The sequence below is a fragment of the Pagrus pagrus genome (genome assembly GCF_965226575.1).
Source record: "Pagrus pagrus genome assembly, chromosome: 3".
Lineage (NCBI taxonomy): Eukaryota > Metazoa > Chordata > Actinopteri > Spariformes > Sparidae > Pagrus > Pagrus pagrus.
The window spans coordinates 32901229-32927422 of record NC_140187.1 but is presented as its reverse complement, the minus strand read 5'-3'; the positions used below and the strand labels follow the sequence as shown (position 1 = coordinate 32927422).

At 40.6% G+C, this 26194-nt stretch overlaps 1 protein-coding gene across 1 annotated transcript in view; it reads right to left on the bottom strand.

Annotated features, from left to right (window-relative positions):
• Positions 1 to 26194, bottom strand: part of LOC311252755 (receptor-type tyrosine-protein phosphatase gamma-like) — a 480433-nt gene that overhangs the window by 187531 nt on the left and 266708 nt on the right. Inside the window, exon 3 of the mRNA XM_084346266.1 lies at positions 204 to 386. Coding sequence (XP_084202392.1) covers positions 204 to 386 — 183 coding nt within the window. The remainder of the gene's footprint in view (positions 1 to 203; positions 387 to 26194) is intronic.

Genomic DNA, 26194 nt, shown 5'->3' with positions numbered 1-26194 from the left:
AGATACGTTTTATTTATTTTATTTTATTTTATTGTTATAATTTATTTATTTTAATGTCTGTGCCATTTACATGTATTTTGTATTTATTTATTTATTCTTTTTTTCCCTTAAGTGTCAAACATGTTTATATGTATGTACATTTATTACGTTAAAACTCAATAAAAAAAAGATTTTACTGCAACAGGAGCATGTGTGGTCTTTACCTGTTTTGCCAGTGTTTTTCATAGATGTCTTGTTAGAGGATTCAGCATCAAAGCCCTCCAGTGTCAGCTCCTGATACTCTGTGGATATTTTGGTATCCTGGTCCATAATGTTGATTGGTGACTGGTTTCTCTCTCTGCATTCTGGGTAGGCTGATGCCCAACCCTCATCTGGCCCATGTATACCTGAGGAAGACAATAAATACAACAGGGTCTTGTCACTAGATAGATACAATTTGAAATGGAGTCAGCTTTAGAAGGATAGATCAGAGAAAAATGACAATTCAGAACCATTTCATGTCTTCTGAAAACAGCTGATGATGTGCACTGCCAAGTCATCTGAATTCCAATTAAACATTGCACACAGAATAAACACCATGAGCTCCACACAGAGGCAGCTGCTGAAAAAGCAAAAACATTTTCATTCATGTGGTAAATAGATCATTTCCAAATGTGATAATTATGAGGCCATGATGTGCTGTTTTTTGTGACATCTAACATAAAACAATAGATTCTGCTTTTGCACTGCTGACCTCCCTCTCAACTTCCCTCAGACAACCTCTCTGCACTCAATCACAGCATTACTGAGCTGACAGGGAACCCAAAAACACCTTAGACAAGTCATGAGGAAGCCAATGTGTGTGTGTGTGTGTGTGTGTGTGTGTGTGTGTGTGTGTGTGTGTGAGAGAGAGAGAGAGAGAGAGAAAAGAGGCATTCTTTGACAGTAAATGTCCACAGAGTGAAAGCCTGAGGCAAGAGGAGCACTGGAGTCACTTTTTGCAGAGGCTGTGACAGAAAGATAGTCAGAGGGAAGGCCAGGGCTGAAATGTCACAGGGCCGTCCTTTAACACCTGAGAGTTTACTCAAAGAGCAGGGCTGTAGCTGCTGGGCACACTGGGGGCAGGATGTTGCCCAAGGCTGCCCAACCCCTCCCCAGGACACAATGAATTCAACACTAACAGGAATAGGAGTGTTTAAGGAACGTTTCCTTTATCTGACGGCATACTCCTACCTGTCTCAGACTTGTATGATAAGATGGAAAACATACATAGGCCACATGACCCTGATGAATTTCTCTACATGTAGTCCCAGGATCGATGTTTCATATCTTGTTAAACTCCACAAACATTGTCAGTAAAGGAAACCACAAACAGTTCAAAATTCAATATAGATATGGGTTTTTAAAAACTGAAAATAGGTCAGTTCTGTCAATATTCTTTTGGTGTGCACAGGAGAAATGATTAGTCATTATCAATTCATTGACTGTAAATAATCAGAAGATAGTATAAACTGTTTTCTCTTTGGAAGTTATGTTTCATCCGACTAATAGTCCAAAACTCAAAGATATTTGGTTTCCAGAGATATAAACTACCTTCATGTTAGAAGCTGGGGCCAAAAAATGATCCAATATTTTTGCTTAAAAAATGATGAATTTTGGTTGCAAGCAAGCAATCAGAGCTAGGTAAAGTTAATTCAAATGTTAGCTGTCACTCACACTTACATTAGCACTTAAATTGCTTTCAAAACTTTATCTGTTAACATAAAGGTTCCACGAAATGTGAGCAGAAGATGTGCTGTTGGAGTCGGAACAGTCTTACACTATATTTTCTTTCAGAAGGACATGGATTAGCTCCATTTCTCCCGTGTGACAAGTGGAGGGCAAACAGCTCAGTCGGTCACAATCAACTAGAGATGAGGACAGATAAGTGTTTCATTTCAGGTGACAGTAGAGGAGAGCAACAGTTCCAATTACACACCTTTCTCAAATGTTAACATTAGATTTTTTTTTTATAGATATCTAGTGTTAGGTCAGCCGAGGCATTGATCGACTTCTGCTTTGCATTCAGTGATGCTCCAGGCTTCATGGTAATCACACTGCAAAAAGAGCGTTGAGTGTGTGTCATTTTATTTTCATTGAGTGTTGCTCCAAAAGCTCGATGATAAAAAAATTACTTTTTTTTAATTTTGTAAATAAATTGCTGCTGTATAGTATTTATATCTTTTTATTCGTTTTCATATACATAAATGTGTGCTGAATAAATGACTTATTTATAACAACACATATATACACATATACAACAAATCATATTTTCAAATCTGCAGTATATAGCAGTGACTTCATGTCAACTGCTATGTACTGCAGTTTTGAAAATATGTCACGACAACTGTCCTCAGGGACAAGATGGTGCTTCAAGATAGGGATAACTGTTATTTTGTTAGACCTCTACACTCTACTCATGAACTTGAGTACACCTTTAAACATGGATTAAATTATGGGAGGGACTCGGGGGGTCACCAACAGTAACTCAACTTGACTCCTGAAACAGCTGAAAGCCAATGTGAGTTATCAGTTATGAGCCAGGCTGAAGTAAAGTACAATAGCATAAAACCAGAGGTCTACCAACTACTGTTCAGAGATACAGCTCTGAAAAGGCAACATGCAATCACATTAATCAGTCGATCAGATGATTGATCATGAGATGTTCTGGGTTTTTTTGTGACTCTATTTTGCCTGTGGTGCAAAACGTTACCAGCTGAAATACTGGAGCCTTCCTGCACCTGCAGCCTATTATAATGAGTACCCAAACAGCCCAGACTCAGCTGGAGCGTGCAGTATCCTCACAAGTGGATATGATTTAACATTAGCTACAGTTCTGTCATCCCTCTGTTTAACCCAAGATGCTGCCACTAGGCACAGGCCTCGATGCTGTAAGGTGCACATCTGAGTACATGTTGGCATGTTGATGGTGACTTTAGTTCTAGTACAGTATTGTGTGGATCTGTGGCCTGCCTCTGTGTGTGTGTGTGTGTGTGTGTGTGTGTGTGTGTGTGTGTGTATGTGTGTGACTTGCTGGCTGTTTTTTCTCCAATACTTTGCTGGTATGTGTCTTTTGAGCTGATGATTTGATTTATCATCATCTACAGACTGCAGACATTAGCAGACATTACATTTAACAAGCAAGTGAAGATGGTAAGAGTTCAGCTCACTGAGCACACGCTGTTCTGGGCTCCCTTTACACCTGGGAGAAAAATGCGACCCCCCAAATAGTCACTGTATAATTTGTCCTCTGCCTTTCAGCACTGCAGTAGGTTGTCATGGAGGTGGGAAGCAACACACTCTCCAGGATCTAATTCAAAGAATATCAGTGTGCAGTTATCAGTGTCTAATGGTTAGGCAGACAGCATGCAGTTTTCTGTGTTCACCATCTTGTATTATGTGCATTTGTGCTCCTTCCATTGCACTAATCATAGACATGATGTATTATGCATTGTAAAGGCTTTGTTCCCTTTTGATAATCAGTGTTCCTCTCAGTTTATAACCTTGGTTAATTTGATATTGTCCTGCTTTCCTGACCGCCTTGGGCAACATGTTTTTTGCAGTCAGTGACTTCAACAAAATTGCAGTAAAGGCTCTTACAGAGAGAGACGTTTAAACCGTGTAGTGACATGACTGAGTGCATGAATGTAGGCTTCTACTCAGCATGAACAATAAACTGACACTGGAGTTTGGAGTTTTCTCCGGACAGTGAACCAATGCTTTGAGATTATAAGGAATTACGCCTCACCTAAACCTGTATAAACTGTTTTAGAGTTGTATGTTTTTTGGCCACTTGGGGGCAATACAACAGCTGGTAAAGACACAATTGACACAGTATCACCAAATGAAGTTGTTATGGTGAACTCTTAGAACACAGAGTAACATCAGCATTCACCTCAACTCTTTGTGTCCACCTGAAGTCCAGTATCTCTCTTTGAGCTGTGTTTCTGTCTCCACCATCTTCTGAGAAAAATATCTGGCTCCTTAGATGCTAATTGTTCTCGAAAGGTAGTGTACCATGGGATTTCAGAGGGCAGGTGCGAGCATTGAGACTGACTAAAACATAGTTGTGGACCTTAAAACGAAAAGCTGCAGTTGAGTGATCATTCTCTGTGGGTTCATTTCTAAGGTTACAAGGTAAATCTATTATCATTCCTTTAAACACAAGGGTTTAAAGAAAAAAAAAACTATGTCTGAGTCGTTTGTGCTACATATAAAATGGAGTGTTGATGATGAACAGAGGAGTTTCACAGCCTGGGGAATGAATCTGCTCCCTACTCTGGTAGCGGATACTAACCCCCAGATTCCACCGGACCGGCTCGGCCGCATTACAGCTGTGATATAGTCGCTGGAGCTGATCGTGGCCAGTCTAGACAATGCTTATGTCTCCACCAGCTGCGCCATGGCACCTCTCAGCAGCGTCCCAGAAGCAGCTCTCTGCTAGAGGATACTCGCCGTGTCTATTTTTGACTGAAGCGGACTGCAGCCACATCAATTAGCACAGAGCACATCGAGCCAGACAGGAGTTAGCCAGCTAACACTTGTTTGTGTGTGCCTTGTTGCTGCTCTGGTGTTTTTGCACCGCCCAACACTCGATTGACTGAGCTTGGTAGTTCCACAGCTGACCACTGACAGTTGATGTTGCTCCTGTCACTCCTTGCTAATATTATTATTCATTACATTTTACTGATGATTTTGTTGAGACAAAAATAAGGCATCGTGAGAGGATAGTCCACATGTTGTCCTCACAGCTCACAGTTTTTGAGCAGTTTCAAATGTCCGTATTCATTAAGTTCAAGGTTCATGGATCATTAAATTGTCATTCTACAACACAGGGTTGTACAATGCAATGTGAGTTGTAGTCCCTTTATGCTACACAAGGAAAATACAAAGTACCTTTTATGGTGAAGTGTTGAGGTTGACTTCAAGAGTCTCAGTCCCAGTGTTTCCCATTATTTAACTAGAGTCTGGCAGCCCGCCAAAGTTTAATTTGCCGCCCCATCATCTCATAATGATCCGAAAATATTTTTCACTTCTCATAATAGCACTGAAGGGCTCTATTGTTTTGGGCTGTCGCTTCAGCAAAGCATCTTCCACTCCCAGTCAGTCAAGCCACTGCTGTACGACATGCTGTCTCTCTCTCTCTCTCTCACACACACACACACACACACACAGACACACACACACACTCCGGTCCAGGGCAGCAAATTAAGCCGCCTCCCCCTCATATCAAAGTGGTTTCAATGTTCAATGAGGCACAGCTATTCATCTGGTCATGACAAGAAAAAAACACCATGGGGAAGACTTACAGGCACAGCTATCAGGTAAACTTGGTTTTCAAATAACAGTAACGTTAGGTTCATGTGTTCGCTTGTCGTCCACCTTCTACCTGTCTTGTTAACCCAATGTTAGCTGGGCAGCACATCTGTGCTTTATTTACCAGCCTCTTCCAGCACTTCTGTGACTTTGTGCCAGACAAACGTGAGACTGAAATACAACTGGCGTTATGTATTGCGTTTGCAAAATGTGAACAGGAAACCATGTTTATCAACTGCAGCTTGGAAAAAAATAATCAAGTTGCATGTGTACATGACAATGATTATCTGGTCTCTCAGTCAAGGTTTAGTAACAACTCTGGACTAATGAAAGATTGAAAGCAATGGATTGATATTAACTACTGACTATAGCTTATAAACTTGTGTTAACATTGTACAGCTGTGTAATAAAGTGTATTGTGATGACTCAACAGCCAATACTCAGTGTCATGTTTTATTATTTCTACTTTTTTAATTTTCTACACTGTCTTAATGTTCATGTTATTTATGATATGTGCAAAATGTTCTTACGGGGGGCTTTCCCCTGGACCCCCTAAGAGGGTACGTGGTCCACCTAAATTGCTGATCTGTCAGATACACCACAACAGCAATGCATTGTATAGATACATAATATAGTCCATTAAGAGTGCAGCTACTTAAAACTGATAATACATCTATTAGGAAAGTGTGTTGACGATGTCTCACAGTCTGAGGAGTGAAGCTGCTCTGTAGTCTGGTGGTATGGCAGCAGATAATTCTGTATCTTTTGCCAGATGGCAGCAGGGTGAAAAGAACATTACGCTTGTCAAAGATCTTCACTGTATGACCTCTGCTATGACTTAATGTTACAGGTAAAAACACCAACCAAATATCCACATTTTCCCTCCACTTCCTGACTCTGTATATCCACCTTTTTCACTTATTCAGAAAACCATCAGCATCACATAGTGTCACACACACCTTCTGAATTTCAGCTGAAACACAGCTGAAGTGAAGTGGAGGTGTGTAAGATGCAGTGAGGTTTAGTCAAGGCTCCCTTGGGGTTTTTTTCTGTTTTACTAGAATTAAAGTGATTTCTTTTTTCAGTTTCTTGCTGCCACAGGTCCATCACAGTTGTCAGGAAACGTGCTTTTCTAGATATATGTAGCTGAGAACATATTCTACTCTCAGTAGGGAGTGTTTGTGCTTTAAAAAGGACATTTTATAATCTGACTTCTACTGGAACTGTTGCAATACCTCTTCCTCTCTGCTTTGACAATCTTTTTAGTATCTAGATTTTGCAAGGTGCTAGCCATGCAGGATTCAGAGGCTGCATCAAACACATATATTAGTCTCTCAAATAGTCAGAAATAGAAAGGCTAATAAAGCAAATTAGATAATCTCAAAAACTGTAAGATACCAGCAGGGAACCTAAACCAAAAACACATAATATGTATCGGCCCATTTATAATTGTGATGATGTTTGTAGGTTGAAATATGACATGAGTACTGTTGGCAAAATTGTGTGAAACAATGCTCTCTGTTTTCAATTATCTGCAAAAACCACATGCTGTATTTCATAAGCCATAATGAAGAAGTCATAATAGAGCAGCACAATTTGATATGTTATGTGTTTGTGCAAGAGGGATAAAAATCCCTGTTTGAGATAGAATTCACCACTGACAGGACTGATGGCGCTCTACCACTGACCAGTCTGAGTGGAGAGATGGCAGAGACAGCGCATAATGAGAAGCAGACGATAAAGGAAGTGCTGCCGCGGAGAGGAAAGCTAACATTAACCAGGATTAGCTGTCTATTCAGATAAACAGAGAGAGAGGGAGGTGGGGGGGGGCGACATTGTCCTCTCATCTGAGATTCCTGTTGCTTTTGTGCAACTTCTGTCACAACTCTCAGGAGAGAGAGCCCCCTCTTCATCTCCGTCAATTATTTACTTTGTAAATACACCTGGCTGCCACTTCTGACCTTTGAGAGAGTTTGAGGCTTTTCAGTCAATTAAGAGCCATTTTTGAAGCAGATGCTGTGCTGGTGACCTCGCTCACTTCTCACTGAAAAGCCTGCCAAGATTCCAATTTGCAGCATAAACAAACTGAAGACTGTATGGAAAAAAAGCTGCTAAAAGATCACAATTATAAACAGCAAGCCTCTAAAGACCAAAGATACTTTTTACACAAAGGCACAAACACCTCTGGGAGAAATTTGCTGTCAGAAGAATTCTGAACAACTCCAGAATAACAATGAAATCAAGGTGTGCCTAATGAGACGAAGGACAGGCTGAGGAGAGAAAACAGAGAGCAATCTTTCCTGGCGATTCCTGTTCTGTCCAGGAAAATGAGACGCCGTCTTGCCATATGTCCATCTCCTACAATTAACCACTCACATCAGAAAAGGTCTCCTGAAGCGTGGAAATAATGAGAAAGAGAGAGACGGAGAGCTGTGTTTCTCTTCTCCATTTGGCAGGAAGCATCCTCTCAACAGGCACTAAGAGAGCTTTTCTTCCTGCACTGATTCCATCAGGATTAGTGTGGCAGAAATCCATGCAGAAATCAAAATGAATTGGTCTCTATGTGGAGGACACCTGAATTCAGAGAAGAACCAATCCAGTGAAAGGTATAAGCTTTACTCTGGATGCAGTCGGGCCAGACTCATCCTAACCCTTCTCTACTTTCAAAACCCACCTGAAGTGAAACCTACAACCAGCTGCCAGACCCACACCATGGACCAGCACGTTGATGCAGAGGGACGTTATTCATGCAGGATGTGTATTTGATGGAGACTTCATGTAAGTAATTCATTTCCTGGCTGCCTCTTTGTGTTCTGTGAAATTTAGTTATATTTGACAGATAACCAAGAATTTACAATATGCATTAAAGCCTTTCTCTTCACATTCAGTTACTGGGGCTGCAACAACCTCCTCTGAGCGTTTGGAAGATCCCCTGATGACATCAGACTTACTTAATTGCTTACTACACTCCCATTTCCCATCACCATCATTGTCAGAACGATCTCTTGCAACTCTCTGAGCCAATATCTATTTCAGGGATGTGTTCTTAGGCTGAAAGGCCTTGGTAGTCCCAACACAAGCAGCTTGTTGTTCCCCAGCACAGGCGCTGCAGATTTGTCCAGGAGTTACTGCGGTGGTGCTGCTGCTAATGCTAGCATTGGCATTAGCTGCTGTAGCCTCTGGTGTGGCTGGTTCAGCTTCAGCAAGGTTGTTGTTTCCATTGATATCCTCATTAACCTCAGGAATCATTTTAGCTTTCTTTGTAATGTTTCCATTTCTTGAAAAAGTCCGACAGGCCTAGCGTTATTCTTTTTTGCTTACTGTTACTTGCCATTGCTGCTTGCCCAGTCTGACTGCAACTGCGTTAAATGCTACTGAGGAGATTTCAATATAAATCAGTACCTCAGTTAATCTTTACATTGCATTTATTTAAAAAAAAGCAACCACATTTCACTGCTCTAAGATATTCTACACACAGTTCTAAAACAGTTTGGGTTTCAAACTTTAAGGCTCCACTAGAGGGGGCCGTGCTGTGATCAAGCCAACTAACTATGAGCTAAATTGTGACCATAAAACATTTAAATCAGTGCAACAAAAATTTGGAAGGCAAAGGTACAGGACTGTAGAAATCAGAGAGCGTGAAGGACTACTCATCCTAAAAACTACTGTGAATTGATTTCTTTCGAAATACTTTCAACTTATAAACACAAGTAGCCTACACGGCATTACTTTAGATTTTCACCCTTTTGGACCCTTTTCCACATCCCTAAAAAACAAAGGATGTCAGAAAGAGAAAATATGGTCGCTCTGTAGCAGGGGTGCAGTGCTATTTGTTCAGGTACCAGAGCGCACCTAAAACGACAACGCGTGCTAGTCTGACGCACACAACATTGTGAACTTTCACCTTTTAAGCTATTCCAAAAACTGAAAGGATGTTTTGCTGCCTTCATCCTCACTTGTTAATGTTAGCGAGCTATAATCTGGCTTAATGAAGCTAAATTTAGACTACCGGCATCTTTTAAAGTGGAGTAATTTCTTGCATGCAGGGCTGTAGCCAGGATTTTATAAATACTGAGGTTATGCTTAGCCCTTCTAAAAGCACAGCATTAAAAAGGATTTTTTATTAAAACAATCTTTAGTAGCACAATGACCGGGAAGAGACTGACTTCTCTTGCATACATGACTTTTTTCATGCCTTATATGCGGAAGACCATTTCAGCCAGTTAAAGACAGAAAATGTATTAAAATTAGCCTTAATAGAAAAATATGTATATAAATATATTTCTCTTTGCTAAATATGGCTATTGGTAAGCTGTGTAGTTATGGTAGCATAATTATGAGGTAAGCAGCCGTGAAAAAAGTAATAATTATGAGTCTAATGTAGGCATTTTGTCTCATAATTTTGACCTTTCAATCTCATAATTATGACTTTAACCCATTCTTATGACTTTAATTTCAACATTTTTTAAATGTCATAATTACTACTTTTTATCTCATAATTTAGATTTTGTTTATGTCATAATTTCAGCCTTTTTCTCAAAAAAATTATGATTTACCATGGGCATATGTTTTCATCTTCTTTGACTGGCGGGCTTCCACGGTGAAGTTTGTCACCGTGAACCTCACACAAAGCCTGGCACAGGACACTTTTGGAGTAGGTGACAACAGAAAGTGTGACTGCAGCAGGTAGGCTGATAGTTTATTCAAAGCTGCTGCTGTGCACTGTAACTTTTGTCATGTTTCTCCCACTGTGAATATTTTTGCTGCTGAAAATGTCAGAGCAGAAACTTCTGATTGACTCTGTGCCCAAAGCCTGGATAAGTCATGTTTTAAATGAATATGGGTCCATAGTTTGTTGTGAAGTCAAGTCACAATTTATTTATAAAGCACATTTAAAACAACCTCAGTTGACCAAAGTGCTGTACAATTGCAAAAGCACAACACAATTAATCACAAAAACAATAAACAACAATAATACAATAAACAATTAAAAACAACACAAGGGATAGTAGTCAATTTAAAACAAATTTAGATTAAAAAGAGAGAATAAAAAGAGAATAAAAAGAGAGAGAGAGGGAAAAGAAAAAGAGAGAGCCAAGATTGTTTGCTTAGCTGGGAGTGAACGCCAAGGAAAAAAGATACGTTTTTAGGAGTGTTTTAAAATGTTCAACGGACTGTGCAGCTCTAACATGGAGAGGTAGGCTGTTCCACAGCTTAGGAGCCGCGACTGAGAAGGCTCTGTCTCCACGAGTGGAGAGTCTGGACCTGGGTACTGCCAGTAGCAGCTGGTTAGATGACCTGAGTGCCCTAGCAGTGGTGTGCAACTGTAAAAGCTCAGATAAATAAGGTGGTGCCAGACCATTCATACATTTAAAAGTAATTAATAAAATTTTAAACTGAATCCTAAAATGAATAGGCAGCCAGTGCAAAGATGCAAGGACAGGAGTTATGTGCTCGCGTTTTTTCTTTCCAGTTAGCAGGCGGGCAGCCGCATTTTGAACAACCTGCAAGCGGCGCAGTGCTTTCTGGTCAAGGTCAACAAACAAGGAATTACAATAATCTAAACGAGATGTAATAAAGGTGTGAATTAATCTCTCAAATACATGTCTTGGGAGATAAACCTTGCTTTTGCCAACAGCCTTAGTTGGAAGAAGCTTGTTTTGACAATGGAGGATATCTGCTTGTCAAACCTAAAGTCACTCTCTAGGATAACACCAAGGTTCCTTGCAAAAGGATGACAGTAAGACTTAAGGGAGCCAATGGCGCTGTCACATCCATCAAGTAGATTTTGTTTACCAAATAAAATGATTTCAGTTTTGTTTTTGTTTAAAGACAGAAAATTAACTTCCATCCAAGTTTGGATATCTTTAAGGCAGTCTAGTAGAGTCTGAACAGAGGCTCGCCCATTTATCTTTAGGGGTAAATAGATTTGTACATCATCGGCAAAACAATTAAAAAGAGATGTTGTAATTTCTAAATATGGATCCCAGAGGCAACATATATATCGAGAAAAGGAGGGGGCCCAAAACAGAACCTTGGGGCACTCCACAACTTAGAGGGGAAGTGGCCGAAAAATGCTGGCCAAGCTGGAAAAGAGAAGCTCCGGTCTGAGAGGTAGGACTGAAACCACTTAAAAACAGTGCCCCTAATGCCCACACAGGTGTTCAAACGTGACAGAAGAATTTTATGATCCACTGTATCAAAGGCAGCTGTCAGATCTAAAAGGACCAGGACAGCAGAGTTACCAGAGTCAGCTGTCAAAAGGTCATTAAAAAATGTTAAAAGCGCTGTTTCTGTGCTGTGGCGTGATTTAAACCCAGACTGGAACTTCTCTGAGATACCATTTTGATTAATATAAGACTGAAGCTGTTCATATACCACCTTCTCCAAGACCTTAGAGAGAAAAGGAAGCTTGGAGATGGGCCTAAAGTTTGATAAAACTGTTTGGTCAAGGTTATGCTTTTTGATGAGGGGCTGGACCACAGCATGTATTAAAGCAGCTGGAACACAGCCGGTCATCAAAGATAAATTCATCAGGTCCATAACACGGGTGCCAATGCTATGGAAAACCTCCTTAAAAAGGCGGGGTGGGATGCTGTCAAGAGGACAATAGGAAGGCCTGAGGTGCTGTACAATATCAGTTAAAGATGGGAGGGAGACTTGCTCAAAATTCTCAAAGACAGCAGGGCATATAGGAGGGACAGCAGGATCTGATGCAGACAGCAAAAGAGAGGACCTAATATCAGAAATTTTATCAATGAAGAAGTTCAAGAAATCATCACACAGTTTGGATGAAGGAATAATAGCACTGTGATCACAGGGGTTCAGAAGATTATTCAAAGTACTAAAAAGAAACTGAGGCTTATGGTTGTTAGCTGACACAAGATTGGATAGAAACTGACTTTTAGCAAATTTGACAGCATTTTGATATTTAATTAGACACTCATTTAAGATTTCTAAGGAAACTTGTAGATGATCTTTTTTCCACTTTCTCTCGGCACGTCTGCATGTGCGTCTTAACGTGCGAGTGGTGTCATTAAGCCAAGGCTCTCCTACTCGCTTAGAGCGTTTGCACCTAAAGGGAGCCACTGACTCTAATATGTCAATACAGGTAGGCTACCATTAAACATGTCCAAGAGCTCATTAAGAGCGAGACCACAGTCGTAATCCTGCAGTACAGAGTCGCAAAAGGCTGCAGAGAATTCGCAGGCAGTTGAAGGGTTAATTGTGCGCACACGGAGCTCCGTGGCGCACAATTTAACCAGGGGATGAGGCAGTGTGATATTGAACAAAACAGCAAAGTGGTCGGAGATGTGTGTGTCAACAATCTCAATGACATTTAACTCCAGACCGAATGACAATATGAGGTCCAGTGTGTGTCCCTTTTCATGTGTTGGGTCAGATACAGACTGGGTAATATTATAATATAATATAATAAAAGAGTCAATGAGGTTCAGAAAGTCTTGTACTAGGGGACGTGATTCGCAGCAGACTTGGATATTAAAGTCTCCAACAATTAAAAATCGGTCATAGTTCACTGACAGTCCTGCCACAAAGTCCGTGAAGTCGTTAATAAAATCCTTATTGAACCGAGGCGGACGGTAGACCACAGCACACATGATGGGTGTAATGCAGTTTAAAACGAAAGTCTGCAGCTCAAAGCTGGAGAGAGAGATCGGCGGTAGCAGACGGCATTGAAAGCTGGATTTAAAGACAGATGCTACCCCTCCACCTCGGCCAGTGGATCGGGGGGAGCTGAAATACACACAATCCGGGGGAAGCAGTTCAGAGAACTGGATAGACTCACCGATCTGAATCCACGTCTCCGTCAGAAACATAAAATCCAATTCACGAGAGGTGAAGAAGTCATTCGGAAAAAATGTCTTGTTTGCTAGCGATCTAGCATTCAGGAGAGCCAGGCTAATGGTCGTCTCCCCGCCGGCCTGGTTGGATGCACGGCGCAGCGGCCGAAGGTTCCTGAAATCCACACCGCCGTCGCGGACCCGACGTCTGTGAGGGTGAACCTCCGCCAGCAGGTGAGGGTAGCCGGAGGCCGGGCACGGCGGAACCACAGGTCGAATCCAGCGAAGGTACACAGGTTGCCGGAGTAGCGCACACGATCCTCTACGAAGATGGCAAGGATCCGTCCAGCAGGTAGATCGCTTTAGGTTCTTTATTTTCACCAAGACACCTGCCCTCTTTCCGCGTTTGCGGGTGCGCTTCCTACGTGAAATGACAACCGGAGACCGCCATAGGTAGGCTGGTACCGCCGCCAGGGGAGGAGGAAGACCCGAGGTTTGATCACCCAGATTAATTTCTGGCAGTGTGTTTCGACATGACCCAATGTCAAAATGTACTTGTCGATCATATACCAGCAAAGCAGAGGAATCTTGGCACAGAGAGCAAAATAATGCAACAGCAAACAAATATAGCCAAGCCGGTAGAGCCGGTAGACGGCAAGCCGCACACGCTGGCGCCATCTCCAACAAACCCACAACAGTCTCAGTCAATGTTTAGTGTTGGCTCAGGTCCTAAATGCAGTTGCTGCTTCTGTAACTCTACGTTACTAGTTTTGAGTGTGTAGGTCAGTGAAATGCAGCCCCTCGGTCCTCACACACAGACTGAATGACAGGACAATACTACATGCTTGTTACATACATGTCACATAATGTAACAAACTGCACATGCAATGCAACAATAAGCAGTTTAAGCAATTCATCACTTTAATATGTTAACATTCAACTGGATTATGCAAACTGTGTGACCTGAGCGGTGCTCCATTCAGTTGTTGTTTTGTGGTTTTTTGCATGACACTTTAGGGATGATTGGATCTTCAAGAGCTTAACATGTATATAATTTTCAGCCGGATTATGCAAACTGTGAACATTTCATTTTGTCACTTGGTGAATAAAGAGGTGGCGGAGAGGCGCTACACCTATGCTCTGTAGTAAATGTAACATCATGCAGACTTGTGGCTATCACGGGTACTATAGTTTCACTATCTCGTAGCTTGTGGTAAGTCGGTCCTGGTGATGGTTACGACATTATGGCTAATAATCAACATCCTCTATTCATGATATGAATAGGGAACTTCACTGAACAACACTATACTAGGTTTCAGCCTCATCTAGCCTTGTTTCAAAACAGGATGAAGGTAGATTCAGAACATAAAAGTGGCTGTAATTATTTCTGGCTGAAATCAGCAATTAAAAAAATATAGAATATCATCAATTCATGGAGGACAAGGTCCAGTATCAAGAGCAGTGTAAAACATAGGCTTAATAAAACAGAATCTGATCATTTGATAATCCTTTTTGACATATGCTCAATTGAAAATAGTACAAAGATGATATTTTTAATGTTTTACCTCATCAACTGCATATATTTTTGTAAATATAAGCTTATTCTGAATTTGATGCCAGCAACATGTTTCAAACAATTTGAGTTAGGAGTAACACAAGACTGGGAAAGGTTGGGCAACAACAGAACACAGGGCCACTTGATCAATGTGCATGTTATGCAGAATGTCTTAACATCTTTATATACTTGTGTTATATACTAATGTTAGCCTTTTAACAAATACTATACTGGTATTTACAAGTTAATACACAACTAAAGAAAGGAGTCTTATGACTCCACCTACGTAAGTCCCTGAAGAAGTGCTTGCCATGGTTTGGTACACAATAATATGTTATGCATGAACATGGAAACACCAGCCCATTGTATATAGGAATCATGTCACACTTCAAACTTAATCAATATGTCCACTGTCATTGCAAGAAGTAGTTTTTATTTAATGTACTTATTTGTTTAATCCTCATTATCTGCCGTGGGAGATATGCAGTTCTCAATGACTATCCTCCATAATTCCCTATTATCTTTGGCAATGTTTCGAATCTTGACCTGAGTTTGACTCCCAGCATTATAAAAAGTTGTATCCTGAAGATTTCATATGCATAGTGGTTGATCGCAGTTGTATTTGCCTTATTTCAGAGATGCTGCTCTTATTCTTTTTATTTCTGTACAAATCCAAGGTTGTCATTTTGTTCAACAAGAACATATCATGTCGTCTTTTCAGGAATCCATTGTGAATGAAAATCCTTTTCATATCAGTCTTTTTCTAACCAGGTTCCAGATCATATCTCTTTTACAAGGGAGACCTGGTCAAGAATGGCAGTCTCCTATAGCATTTAGAGCAGTGCAGTAGAATAGACTTGGTGTTACTGTTATATAAAGAGACTTTTGTGTTCTTTTTGAGTTCAGAATACACATCCTAGACCTTGGTCTGAAATAAATGGCACAGAATGCAATCCATTGTTTACACGATAGGCCAATGTCAACATTCTTGTCTGACAAAAGGGTTATTAAACATGCATGTTAAGATGTCCAGATCATTCATTATAACACACAGAAACCAGGTGACTTGCAATACATCGTCGGTCAATTCAAATGTTCTGTCCTAATATAGAGATGTCACCAGGTTTGAGTTCTGTCCTAACTGACCAGAACCAAGCTGACTCTTGATGAGCTACCCGCTAGCTAAGATCTAAGTATGCTATTTTTATTGCTGATGTTAACACTTTTTCACCTAAGATTGAGCTACAGTAAGCCCACAGATTGCCCTTGCTTCTAGTATTTGTGCCAAGGATGGTGAAAGACATCTGAAGACTGGCCTATTTCTGTACTGGATACACAGAGAACAAAACCAAACTACTCTTCTCATCTGATTCTGGGTAAGACAAGCACATTTTGCACGATGACAAAGTGCTCCTCTGTCAACATGAAACAAAAGGAAAATGATTACCCAGGAATAAAATCATCGTATACATATAGTCTTTCTTTTAAAAAAACAAAACAAAAACTGGCAAGGCTGGGCCTTTGGGGCCCTCAGAAGAATCAGATAATTCATGACCTTGCCAATCGTTGTGGGGTCTTTGCAGTGCCAAAGATAAACAACAGTCACAGAGCAACTCATTGACCGCTTTGTAAGAGACTCAAGACCTTGTGCCATGTCATAAAAATACATTGTGTACAAGCTCTTTTGTATTGTATTTGATTGGCCTCAACAACCTCCTAACACGGGCAGGCAGTGCAGGAGCATAATGGAAACTTAAAGAAGGAAGTAGATTTCTAGTTCAGCACCCTTTTGTGAGTCCGCCTATTCAGCACACAGCTTCTTAGCCATTAGCCAGGTGTGTGATTGAGGTTAGCGCTCTAGCAGTCTCGCCAGTCTCCCCTTTTTTTTCCTCCTTTACCTTTGCACTGCCCCATACTGCTGCTTTCAGCAGAAATTAGCTGTATTAAGGCAGTGAGTAATCGCTCCACGTTTTCCCTTCAGCTGCATTTGCCGGCCGGACTGTGGCTGTCTGGATCCATAGGTAATGCTAGCCTTATACGAAAGCCAGACCATCTCAATCAATAGCCACCCCCGGGCAAGGACGGACATGAAGGGGAGGGGAAGGGGAACAGGATGCTGCCTAATTCAATGAAATAGACATTACCCACTGCTCGCAACGCGCCAGGGCATGAGTAATCATAGACAAATTCATTTTAGAGCCCAGGAGCCCAGTATTGCTTTCAATTAAGGGCAGAGTTTAGAGTGAGTTGGGTGCATATAGTGGGAGCATGTGTGAGTGGGCAGGAGAAGGAGGGAGACCCAGAGAAGAAGAGAATCAGACTGAGATGGGATCGGGTTATGTTGACATTGCCAATTTGTAGCCGAGGTCTACTTCAGGCATTTAGTGCAGCTGCAGTAGTCGGTGTAATACTTGACAAACCAGTTCACTATGAAATACAGAAGCAAGAGACTGTTGTTGTTTTCCAACTAATGGAACATAACACTGTAGGATGCTGCTGATGAAGTGGCAAAAATAACAAATGAAATCAGCCTTGAACCCAAACGTGTAACAGTGCTGCTCAAAACTGACAAAGAAATAGACAAAGAAAGACAAGACTGGGAAACATAAATTCATGTAACTCCTGTCATCATATAAGCCAAAGGTATTTGAACCCACATATTATAAATACAACTTTGAGGTTATTGTGCTTCACTTGGATATTACCACGTCATGTTCCTTGCCTCCAGAGGTAACTATTGTAGTTTTACATGTTCTTTATACTTTATTTAACAACTTTAATTCATAGTTCTACTAAATATCTGACTAAAATTATCAACCTATGGAGATTAAACTACCTCAACAGACGTTAAAGTAAATAAAAGTTCCTCCACCTTAACTAGTTTAAATGTTAAAACGGTGCTAATGAGTAAATGCACTATAATACAAGAGTGCACTCATAAGACCGCAGCTCTCCACCAGGCCTCTCCCTTCTTGAAGAAGAACCAAATCTCACCCCAGTGTCCCTCCCAGCTTATGATATTGTTTTGCTGGGATTACAAAGGATTTATTCAGTCATATCAAACCTGTTAAAGCCCCTTACACTAACTCTAACCTTCTTAGGTTTAACATCAAGAACTTTTGTTTGTCATGATGATTTGCCATCCTACAATCAAGATGTCAGAAAAGATAGTGAAAACAAAGATTTATTCATCTTATATCGTGCCTTATTTGATTTGATTCTTACTTACTTTCGATCAGCACATCAAAGAAATTACCAAGATCGCTTTTTATCATCTGCGCAACATAGCTAAAATTAAGTCTTTCCTGTCCACGGCTGACGCAGAGATCCTGATTCATGCCTTTTGTTTCGCTGGATTATTGCAATGCCTTTTTTTTGGCTCTACTGCGTGAGAGCATTAAAAGTCTTCAGATGGTTCAGAATGCTGCAGCTAGAGTCTGAACACGTACAAGAAAATGTGATCATATTACACCAATCCTCACTGCACTGGCTCCCAATACACATCAGATCAGACTTTAAGGTGCTGCTGATGACATACAAAACTGTGCATGGTCTTGCCCCGTCGTACATGTCAGATCTCATTATATCATATATTCCACCTTGTGCATTATGATCTCAAAGTTCAGGGCTCCTGATGTTCCCAGGGTTAAGAAGAAGTCAGCTGGCTGCAGGGCTTTTTCCTATCGTGCCCCCTTCCTCTGGAATAACCTCCCAGCTGTTGACACCTTTACATCTAAACTCAAATCTTACTTCTTTGATTTTGTCCTGCTGACAAGAAACAATCTGTTTATTCTGATTAACATTACTTTTCTCTAACTTTTGTTTGTTTTCTGTCCCCACAAGCTGCAAGCTGTGTCACTCTCTCACTGTCCACTCTCCATAGCTTTCTCCTCCTCATCCTCCTCCTCTCTTTTCATTCAGACTTCCTTCTGATGGACCACTGGGAAAACTCTCCTGGTGCCCCCTGCCTCACATATTGACAGATCTGGATTGTCATACCCTGGGCTCCGATGGATCATTGCTCTCCTCTGTTTTACTATCTCCTTATATCTGTATTTCTGTAAAACGTGATGCCTCTTCCCCCTGATGTTTTCTTTTTTCTTTTTAATTATCTGTTTGGCCTGCCCTCTTCCAGGTCACCATGGTGGAGAGGAGGTCGTGTGGCTTGGGCACCGCTTGGCGATACCTCGTCCTGCTCAGTCGTCCTCCTGGATCCACACACTTTACATATATTATATAATTTGTATCAGATATTCTGTCAATGAAATTGGTAAACTGTGATTGTGATGTTCAGTTTTGTACATGTGACATCTACTGGATGTCTATCCATCCTGGGAGAGGGATCCCTCCTCTGTGGCTCTTCCTGAGGTTTTTTGCATCTTTTTTTCTCCTTGTTAAAGGTTTATTTTTTTCTCAATATGGTTCTATAATATAAGTTTTTACCACTTGAATCGAGGGTCTAGGACAGAGGATGTCATTCACTGTACAGATTGTAAAGCCCACTTTGGCAATGTGATTGGGATTTTGGGCTTTATAAATAAAATTGATTTGATTTGATGAACACTATCAGCAGCCTCTATTTGGCATTCATTATCTTTTTAATTCACAAATGATATGCATTTGAGTGTACCAAAACTAAACCCTTCAATTGATGCATACATGTACATCTGCAGACAAACAATATAATTATGAACTATTCCTCATTTGAATAAACATGTATTGCAACTGTCGGCTTTGTGGCCGTTTTAGGTGCTGAATCGTTAATCAGCCAACTGAAGATACATGTTTTCATGCACCCACATACACAATACACTCGTAGAAAAATGTTTTCTGCCACTGTTTCCATGGCATTTAACTCCTCTGCCCCTTTTTTTCCATTACCCTGCGTATGTCTTTCGAGCTTGCTTCTTAATGTACTTCCTGTTTATCATTTTCTTTATTTGTCCTGAATGATTTAGTGATTTTCTATAATTATGTGTTTCATAGAACCACATCCAGTTCTTTCAGCAAGGGCTACGTTTTTGTAAAATAAAAAAAGTGTGTGCAAGAAGCGATTGAGAACCCTGGCAATGTAGTCATCCAATTGTCGTCAGACATACATATTTATGGACACAATGCACTTGGACTGATATTCATGATGTTCCAGTGAGAGAATAAAAGTGAGTGGGATGGAAGAGATAGCATCCATGTATGCATTCCTATAAAAATGCAATACAAACAAGAGCATACTCAGAGAAAAACCTCCACCAACACTGGTCAATTTTCTAGCAGTGCGTGTTTATCAGTAAATAAAACAGTTATGGAGGCTGCATCTTTTCAATTTTCTTTTGGATTTGATTTCATGACAAAATAGCATTAGAGTTTCTGACAAAAACGAAATTGACTGCATTTCTTCTCGACTGCTAAAAATGCCAGACTCTCCCACCAGCTTTGCATCACAGTTTTGATGCCACTCTTTTGACTAAAACATGTTGATGTATGTAGTGGAATCTTATCGACTTTTCCTTTTTACCTCCTTCCAACGTCATTATTCAAAAAGTCTTTTAAGGTGAGAAATCTAGCAATTCAGCATACAGTAGCAGTTGTTATGACCAGTGATATGGTCTTGAGTGGTCAAAAAAGGAATCACAACCATTTTTGAAAAGACTGACTCCTCTTAATCATTTCCATGTTAGTCTCATCATTTCTTTTAAACATACAAATCAGTTGGAGTTTATTCAGTTTGTGAGTCCATGTCCCTGTTTTGGTTCCCTCCCTCGTCTCTCATCAACCTGGTTTCAGCAACAGCTGCTCTCAGCAGAAAAGTTTGAAGTCCCACTCTACAATACCTGCTCAGCATCAAACAACAGGAAGATGCAGTTAGAGCGGGTGAACATAGTGGAGCATTGAGCAGCTATAGAGACATATATTGTTGAGTGTCAGTGGAGACAAAACCAAAACCAAAATCAGAGTCAATGTCAAACTTAAATTAATCGGGTGGACATAAAATACACCAAGTGTTGCTTGGTGTATAGCAGATGTATAAAACTGATTGCTCACACTTCTGCCATAACTTTACTTAGATAAATTATATTTTCTGTCTGGAGACTGCTGCCCCCAAATGACCAAAACATTAAAACACAAGATTAAAAACGTTTAAAGACATAGTGCATGAAGATGCAGCGGCCAGTAGCTCATCTAAATTTCGCTCCATTTTTATTTTTTAACAGCTATTTTTTTGGCTTTGTTGCTGAAACAGGTATTGCCTTTGGCAGAAATACTTGTATCAGCATTGGAGAGGAAAGCGGGTGTTTTGGGTTAAGATCAGCAGACTTTGAGACCACCACAGACCATCCAACCTGACCAGCTGGACCACCCAGGGAGGCAGAGCCATGCTTCTCCAGCATGGTTTTAAAGCTGCTCCTGGCTAATATTGGGTCACAGGAAGAGTAAATGGACAAATGAGACTCATGCTGGCAAAACAACATGAAATCAGAGATTGTTGTGCCCACACTTTTGTCAGAGACTCCATCTCCATCACAACATTTCAGATTTAGTTGTGCAATGGACAGTGTTTCCCAGATGTTGAACTTTTGATGTAAAGATGCTGACCACATTATCCTCACCATCTTGTTGCTGCTGCTTACATTCAGCCTGATGCGAATTTAAAAGATGGACTACATGTTTATATACATTTGTATATACATAACTGTATGTATGTTTTGTGTAGCATGAATGAGTTCAAGAACTTTCATTTTGTGATGCAACCCTGTGTTGTATAATGACCAATAAATGACCTTGTACCTTGCTTGCTAGAATATTTGCTTGATTGACAGCCTATCACACCAAGTTATGGTTACAGCTGTTTGCCCATCCCCGCTAAACCCAACCAAAGCTCCACCCTCTTTTGCCCAAGTTAGGTTATCTCTGGCTCTAAAGATAAAACAAATACAGGCTTTAAAATCTTTTCAGAAACCATTAAGTGATGTCACATGTCCATGTTTCAGAATATAGAAATATGTTTCTACTTTGAAGGAAGCTGTATCTAACTACTGAAAATCCATAGACTCAGGCCGCGGGGGGGCAGACCGCTCCTTTATATAAATTCAATGGCAGATTCAAGGGCTAATGGAGTGTTAGAACACTCACTTGCATGGCTGCTCTCTAAAATAGACTTGCTTCAAGTTATTTTAGTGACAATGTCACAGAACTAAGAAAAGCCTCTACCACCTTCTCCTAGGGCACATTCAGACAGCTTTTGAGATATGATAGGATTGGCCACAGTTACCGCATGTTGCCAGGGTGATTCACACATCAAACATTTCCCATAATGCAAAATAGAGCATGTTTCATAATCAGCTAGTACAACACCCATGTCTTTCAAGATCCAAGCTCTTTCAAGCCCAAGTTCAAGTGAACCTGATGATATCACTATGACATGATCGAGGTTATTTTCTCAGACTTTCTTAAAAAAATCTGCTCGAGAGCCACAGAGGATATGATACAGTCTATGATACAACTCTTTTTACAAGCAGATTAGTGCTCTTCATGGCTAATGAAGTGTTATACAGACACAGTGTATTAAAACAGTGCCTCATCAAACAACCATTATAGTTGCAACAGCAGCATTAAAATTTGGAGAGAAATGAAACCAGTGTTTGCAGCACAAAGTAACATACGATAAATCTGCCAACGACAAGGTAGTTATCTTTATCTATCATTTCACTGGCTTTTACACAGTTCAAAAACCACTACAGCTGTATTGGAGAGGAAAAAAATCTGCGGAAACATCAGAGGAAAACTGCTTTCAGTGGCTCACGTCTTCTCACGTCTTCTCCTCTACAGTGTAGAAATTAACTACTTTCCACTGACATAGGTCTGTATTGCTCACGGGGCTGTTTAAAAGGAAAATACACTAAAAAGTAAAATTCTTGGATTAGTAGGAAAAAATATGTACCTCTGTTGCAAACAATAAAGCCATGTTTCCTGAAAATGATGTATTTATATTCAATATTCTTTTTTGTTATTTCTTTATTTTCACAATTTACTTTTGAAGTGACTTGATTTTTTTAAATGTATTTTTATGTTTCTTCTCAAGTAGGTTTCACACCATTGAGCTATAAAGCAAGACTGTGTTTATCAAGTCTACATGATTCCTCCTAGAATCTGATTTCTGTAGTATCTGGACATCATTTTAGCTGACCTTGTCAAATCTTTTAAGTAAAAATGACTACCGAACATTTTTGAAAGCAAAAATGTCAATGAGCTAAAACACATTTCTTACACAATAACAACTCGTATGTGGTCAAAGAATACTGTACCACTTCACCCAGAGCCTACATTCAAAATAACTCATTTGCTGCATACAGTATATGTCCAAGAACCTAATAAAACACAGCGCAACTACCTCGTGATGAAAATGTATCTTTTCCAATCAGAATCCACATAATTGACACAGTAATGGACTTCAACTTCTGACATCCTGTAAGTCAATTAACAAACACAATCATGTGAATAGTGCTAAATATACACTGCAGAGCAGCTGAAATAAGACTTTCTGTATAGCAAATTCAAGATTTATCACCTAACAGCAGTGATTGAGGATTTCTGTGTCATAAGGACAGGACTGAAGATAGGCATCATAGAGGAGGAAGAAGACAGAGACAGCGCTGCCAGATGGAGAGTGGAATAGTAGAGGATGTACTGTGTGGATGTGCATTAAGTTCTCTGAACAAGGTTACCCAGAGTCATCCCATTACCTCACATCATTACAGGACATATGTCTGAATGCTTTGTTCCTGAATCCATTAAGCCTGAGCTTTGTATAGGCGAACGTCATAACGGCCTGACACACACAAAAAAATAAATCTTTTCGGTGCCTCAGCGGTCAACTCTGAAACACCAACCAAATTTAAAAAACAAAACTACATCACTTAATACACTAATTGACTAAAATTCATCCCATGTTCTTAATTTTCAATTAGTAATCAGTTGGTGATTAATATTCATGAATGTGTAATCAGGAATCAGTCTACTAATAAATGTATCCAGTGATCTGCCTGGTGCAGCATTTAATTGTGTTAACTGCTCAAAGTGTCTGTCAGCATTTCTCTCAAAATGGCTGCCTCATTATCTCCTCCGAGACGTTGGTTGTCACTCAGCGTGGCCAATTACTGCGCTCCATCATCAACACATGAGAGAGGAGCTGGGGAAATGTGCCTGCCGGCCATAATAAGGCATGATCAGTGCCACACAAGTGTCAGAAAAATAATGTGCGCACTGCAAGGCTAAAAAAATCACAGGGCTTCGGGGATCCGTCCCTGGTAACATTCGACACATGATCAGAAATTATTCATGAAATTCTCATGAACCGACCAGAAATGCACAATTTCCACACCCAGAGCCCCATTAACTATAATGACGAACATATGGCGTGGAAATCCTAATTGGCATTTTTTTTTTCCTTTTCCTTGTCACTGAGATTGCTTTTTTTGTTCTTTTTATTTTTTCCCAGGGGAAACTGGATTGTTGTGAAGAAAACAGTGAAGAAAATCTGAATAACAAGTAAACCTAAAAGGAATAAATACAGCATGACTGACGATTGTTATTAGTCTAACCAAAAAGCAGAAATAAAGGAATGACAGGTGTTGAAGTATTATGAAATCAGGCTAGATGGGGAAAAAATGTGAACATGGAAAATAAGAAAACACAGAAAATGAATGATTTAGTGGCTTCAGGGAGCAAACATGGCTTCCTGTGGATATGGGTGCTGGATATAGGTTCCCATGGGTGCTGACTTCTGTCACCTTGAACGCTCTGTGAGAGATAGGATGAAGCAGGCCACAGTGAGTGCACACATGGCTGAAAGAAAGAGTCTGTGGAAGCTGAAAAGGCACTCAGCCTTAATTAGATAAAGTAAAACTGTACGTGTATGTGTGTGTGTGTGTGTGTGTGTGTGTGTGTGTGTGTGTGTGTGTGTGTGCGTGCGGACTGAGAGACAACATGACAGAGACAGATAGTGATGAAGAGAGAGTGTGTTGACAGAAGGCCATCGGGGCTCCTGGCTTGCCACAGGCAGTCAGTAAGTTTGGTTGAAGCCACTGTCACAGTCCATTTCACAGCTGTCCAATGTCACACACACACACGCACACACACACACACACACACGCATGCACGCACACACACACACACGCGCACACACACACACACACACACACACAATCTGGGTGGTGTACACATGCTTAAACATTCCCAAGCAAAAAATGTGACTGGATCTCAAGCATGTCACACACAGTTAGACTAAAACATGTGTTGCAGCTTTGAAATGTGAAATTGCCCCGATCAGCTGAAAACAGACTACATACAGTGAAAATCACAGAAAAAGGCAAGTTAGCAAGGGAGAAAAAAATCTAGCTTCCAGACAAAATAATGTCAAACAACATTCAACACAGAAGTTCAGTGATATGATCTTTTGGTTCCCATCTACAAGTAGATAATCGAGCTTTCACCTTATGCTACTGTGTTAAGGCTTATGGGCATTTTCAGTGACAAACACAATGTTTTAGTATCTCGAATATCAGTTTTCTGCCGTGCTGTGCTCTACTCAACCTCTAGTAGAAACCCACTGTACACCAACTGCTCAGTTAGCAACCAGATGGTGAACATAGTGGAGCAGTTAGCACCCAAAGAGACAGATATCTATCTCAGGAGTTGATGGAGACCAAAACAGAGCTGAAAGGAGAGTGAATATCGAGCTTCTGTTCATCAGGTAGACTTGAACACCACTCCAGGCAATCCATTTTGCAGCAGGTGATTAAAACCACCCAGAACATCATTGGAACCTGCATAGAGCATCAGTGACAACAGTGAGGTGAGATGTCTGCAGACAGTCTGTTCATCCTGCTGCCTTCTGACAATACACAGCTGTATCTGCTGCTGTATCTGCTGCTGTACCAGCAGACTACAGAGCAGCTTCACTCCCCAGGCCGTGAGACTCCTCAACTCATCCTCTGCACTCCATCAACACTAAGTTGTTTTTGTGAGGGTTTATTTGCAGCATAACATAACTACAGCTTGCATTCTGTTATAGAAGCAGTAGCGTAGTAGTAGTAGTAGTAGTAGTAGTAGTAGTAGTAGTAGTAGTAGTGCCCTTCAGTAATTGTAAGTTGCTAAACAATTGAACTATGAACCTTGAACTACAGAAATCTCTTTTCTTAATTATTCATGCTAGATCTGGTTCTGGCCGGATCTGGGACCTCCTGAATTAGAAATTAGGCACAGAAAAAACCTTAACATATCTATCTCAAGGCTTCTAGGAGGAAACAGTTGCGAGGAAACAATTTACTGTTCGGATTGTTAACATTACGCTGCAATCAAAAGTTAACTCTAAATATTTAAATGACAAACTATGACATGTTTACCTGAAGCCAGCTCTCTCAGCTCTGTGTCACTGGGCCACAGAGAAGTGATTTCACACCTCGTCCCGTGTCCCACTGACCCCATCACTCTGCATGCTGCCAACCAT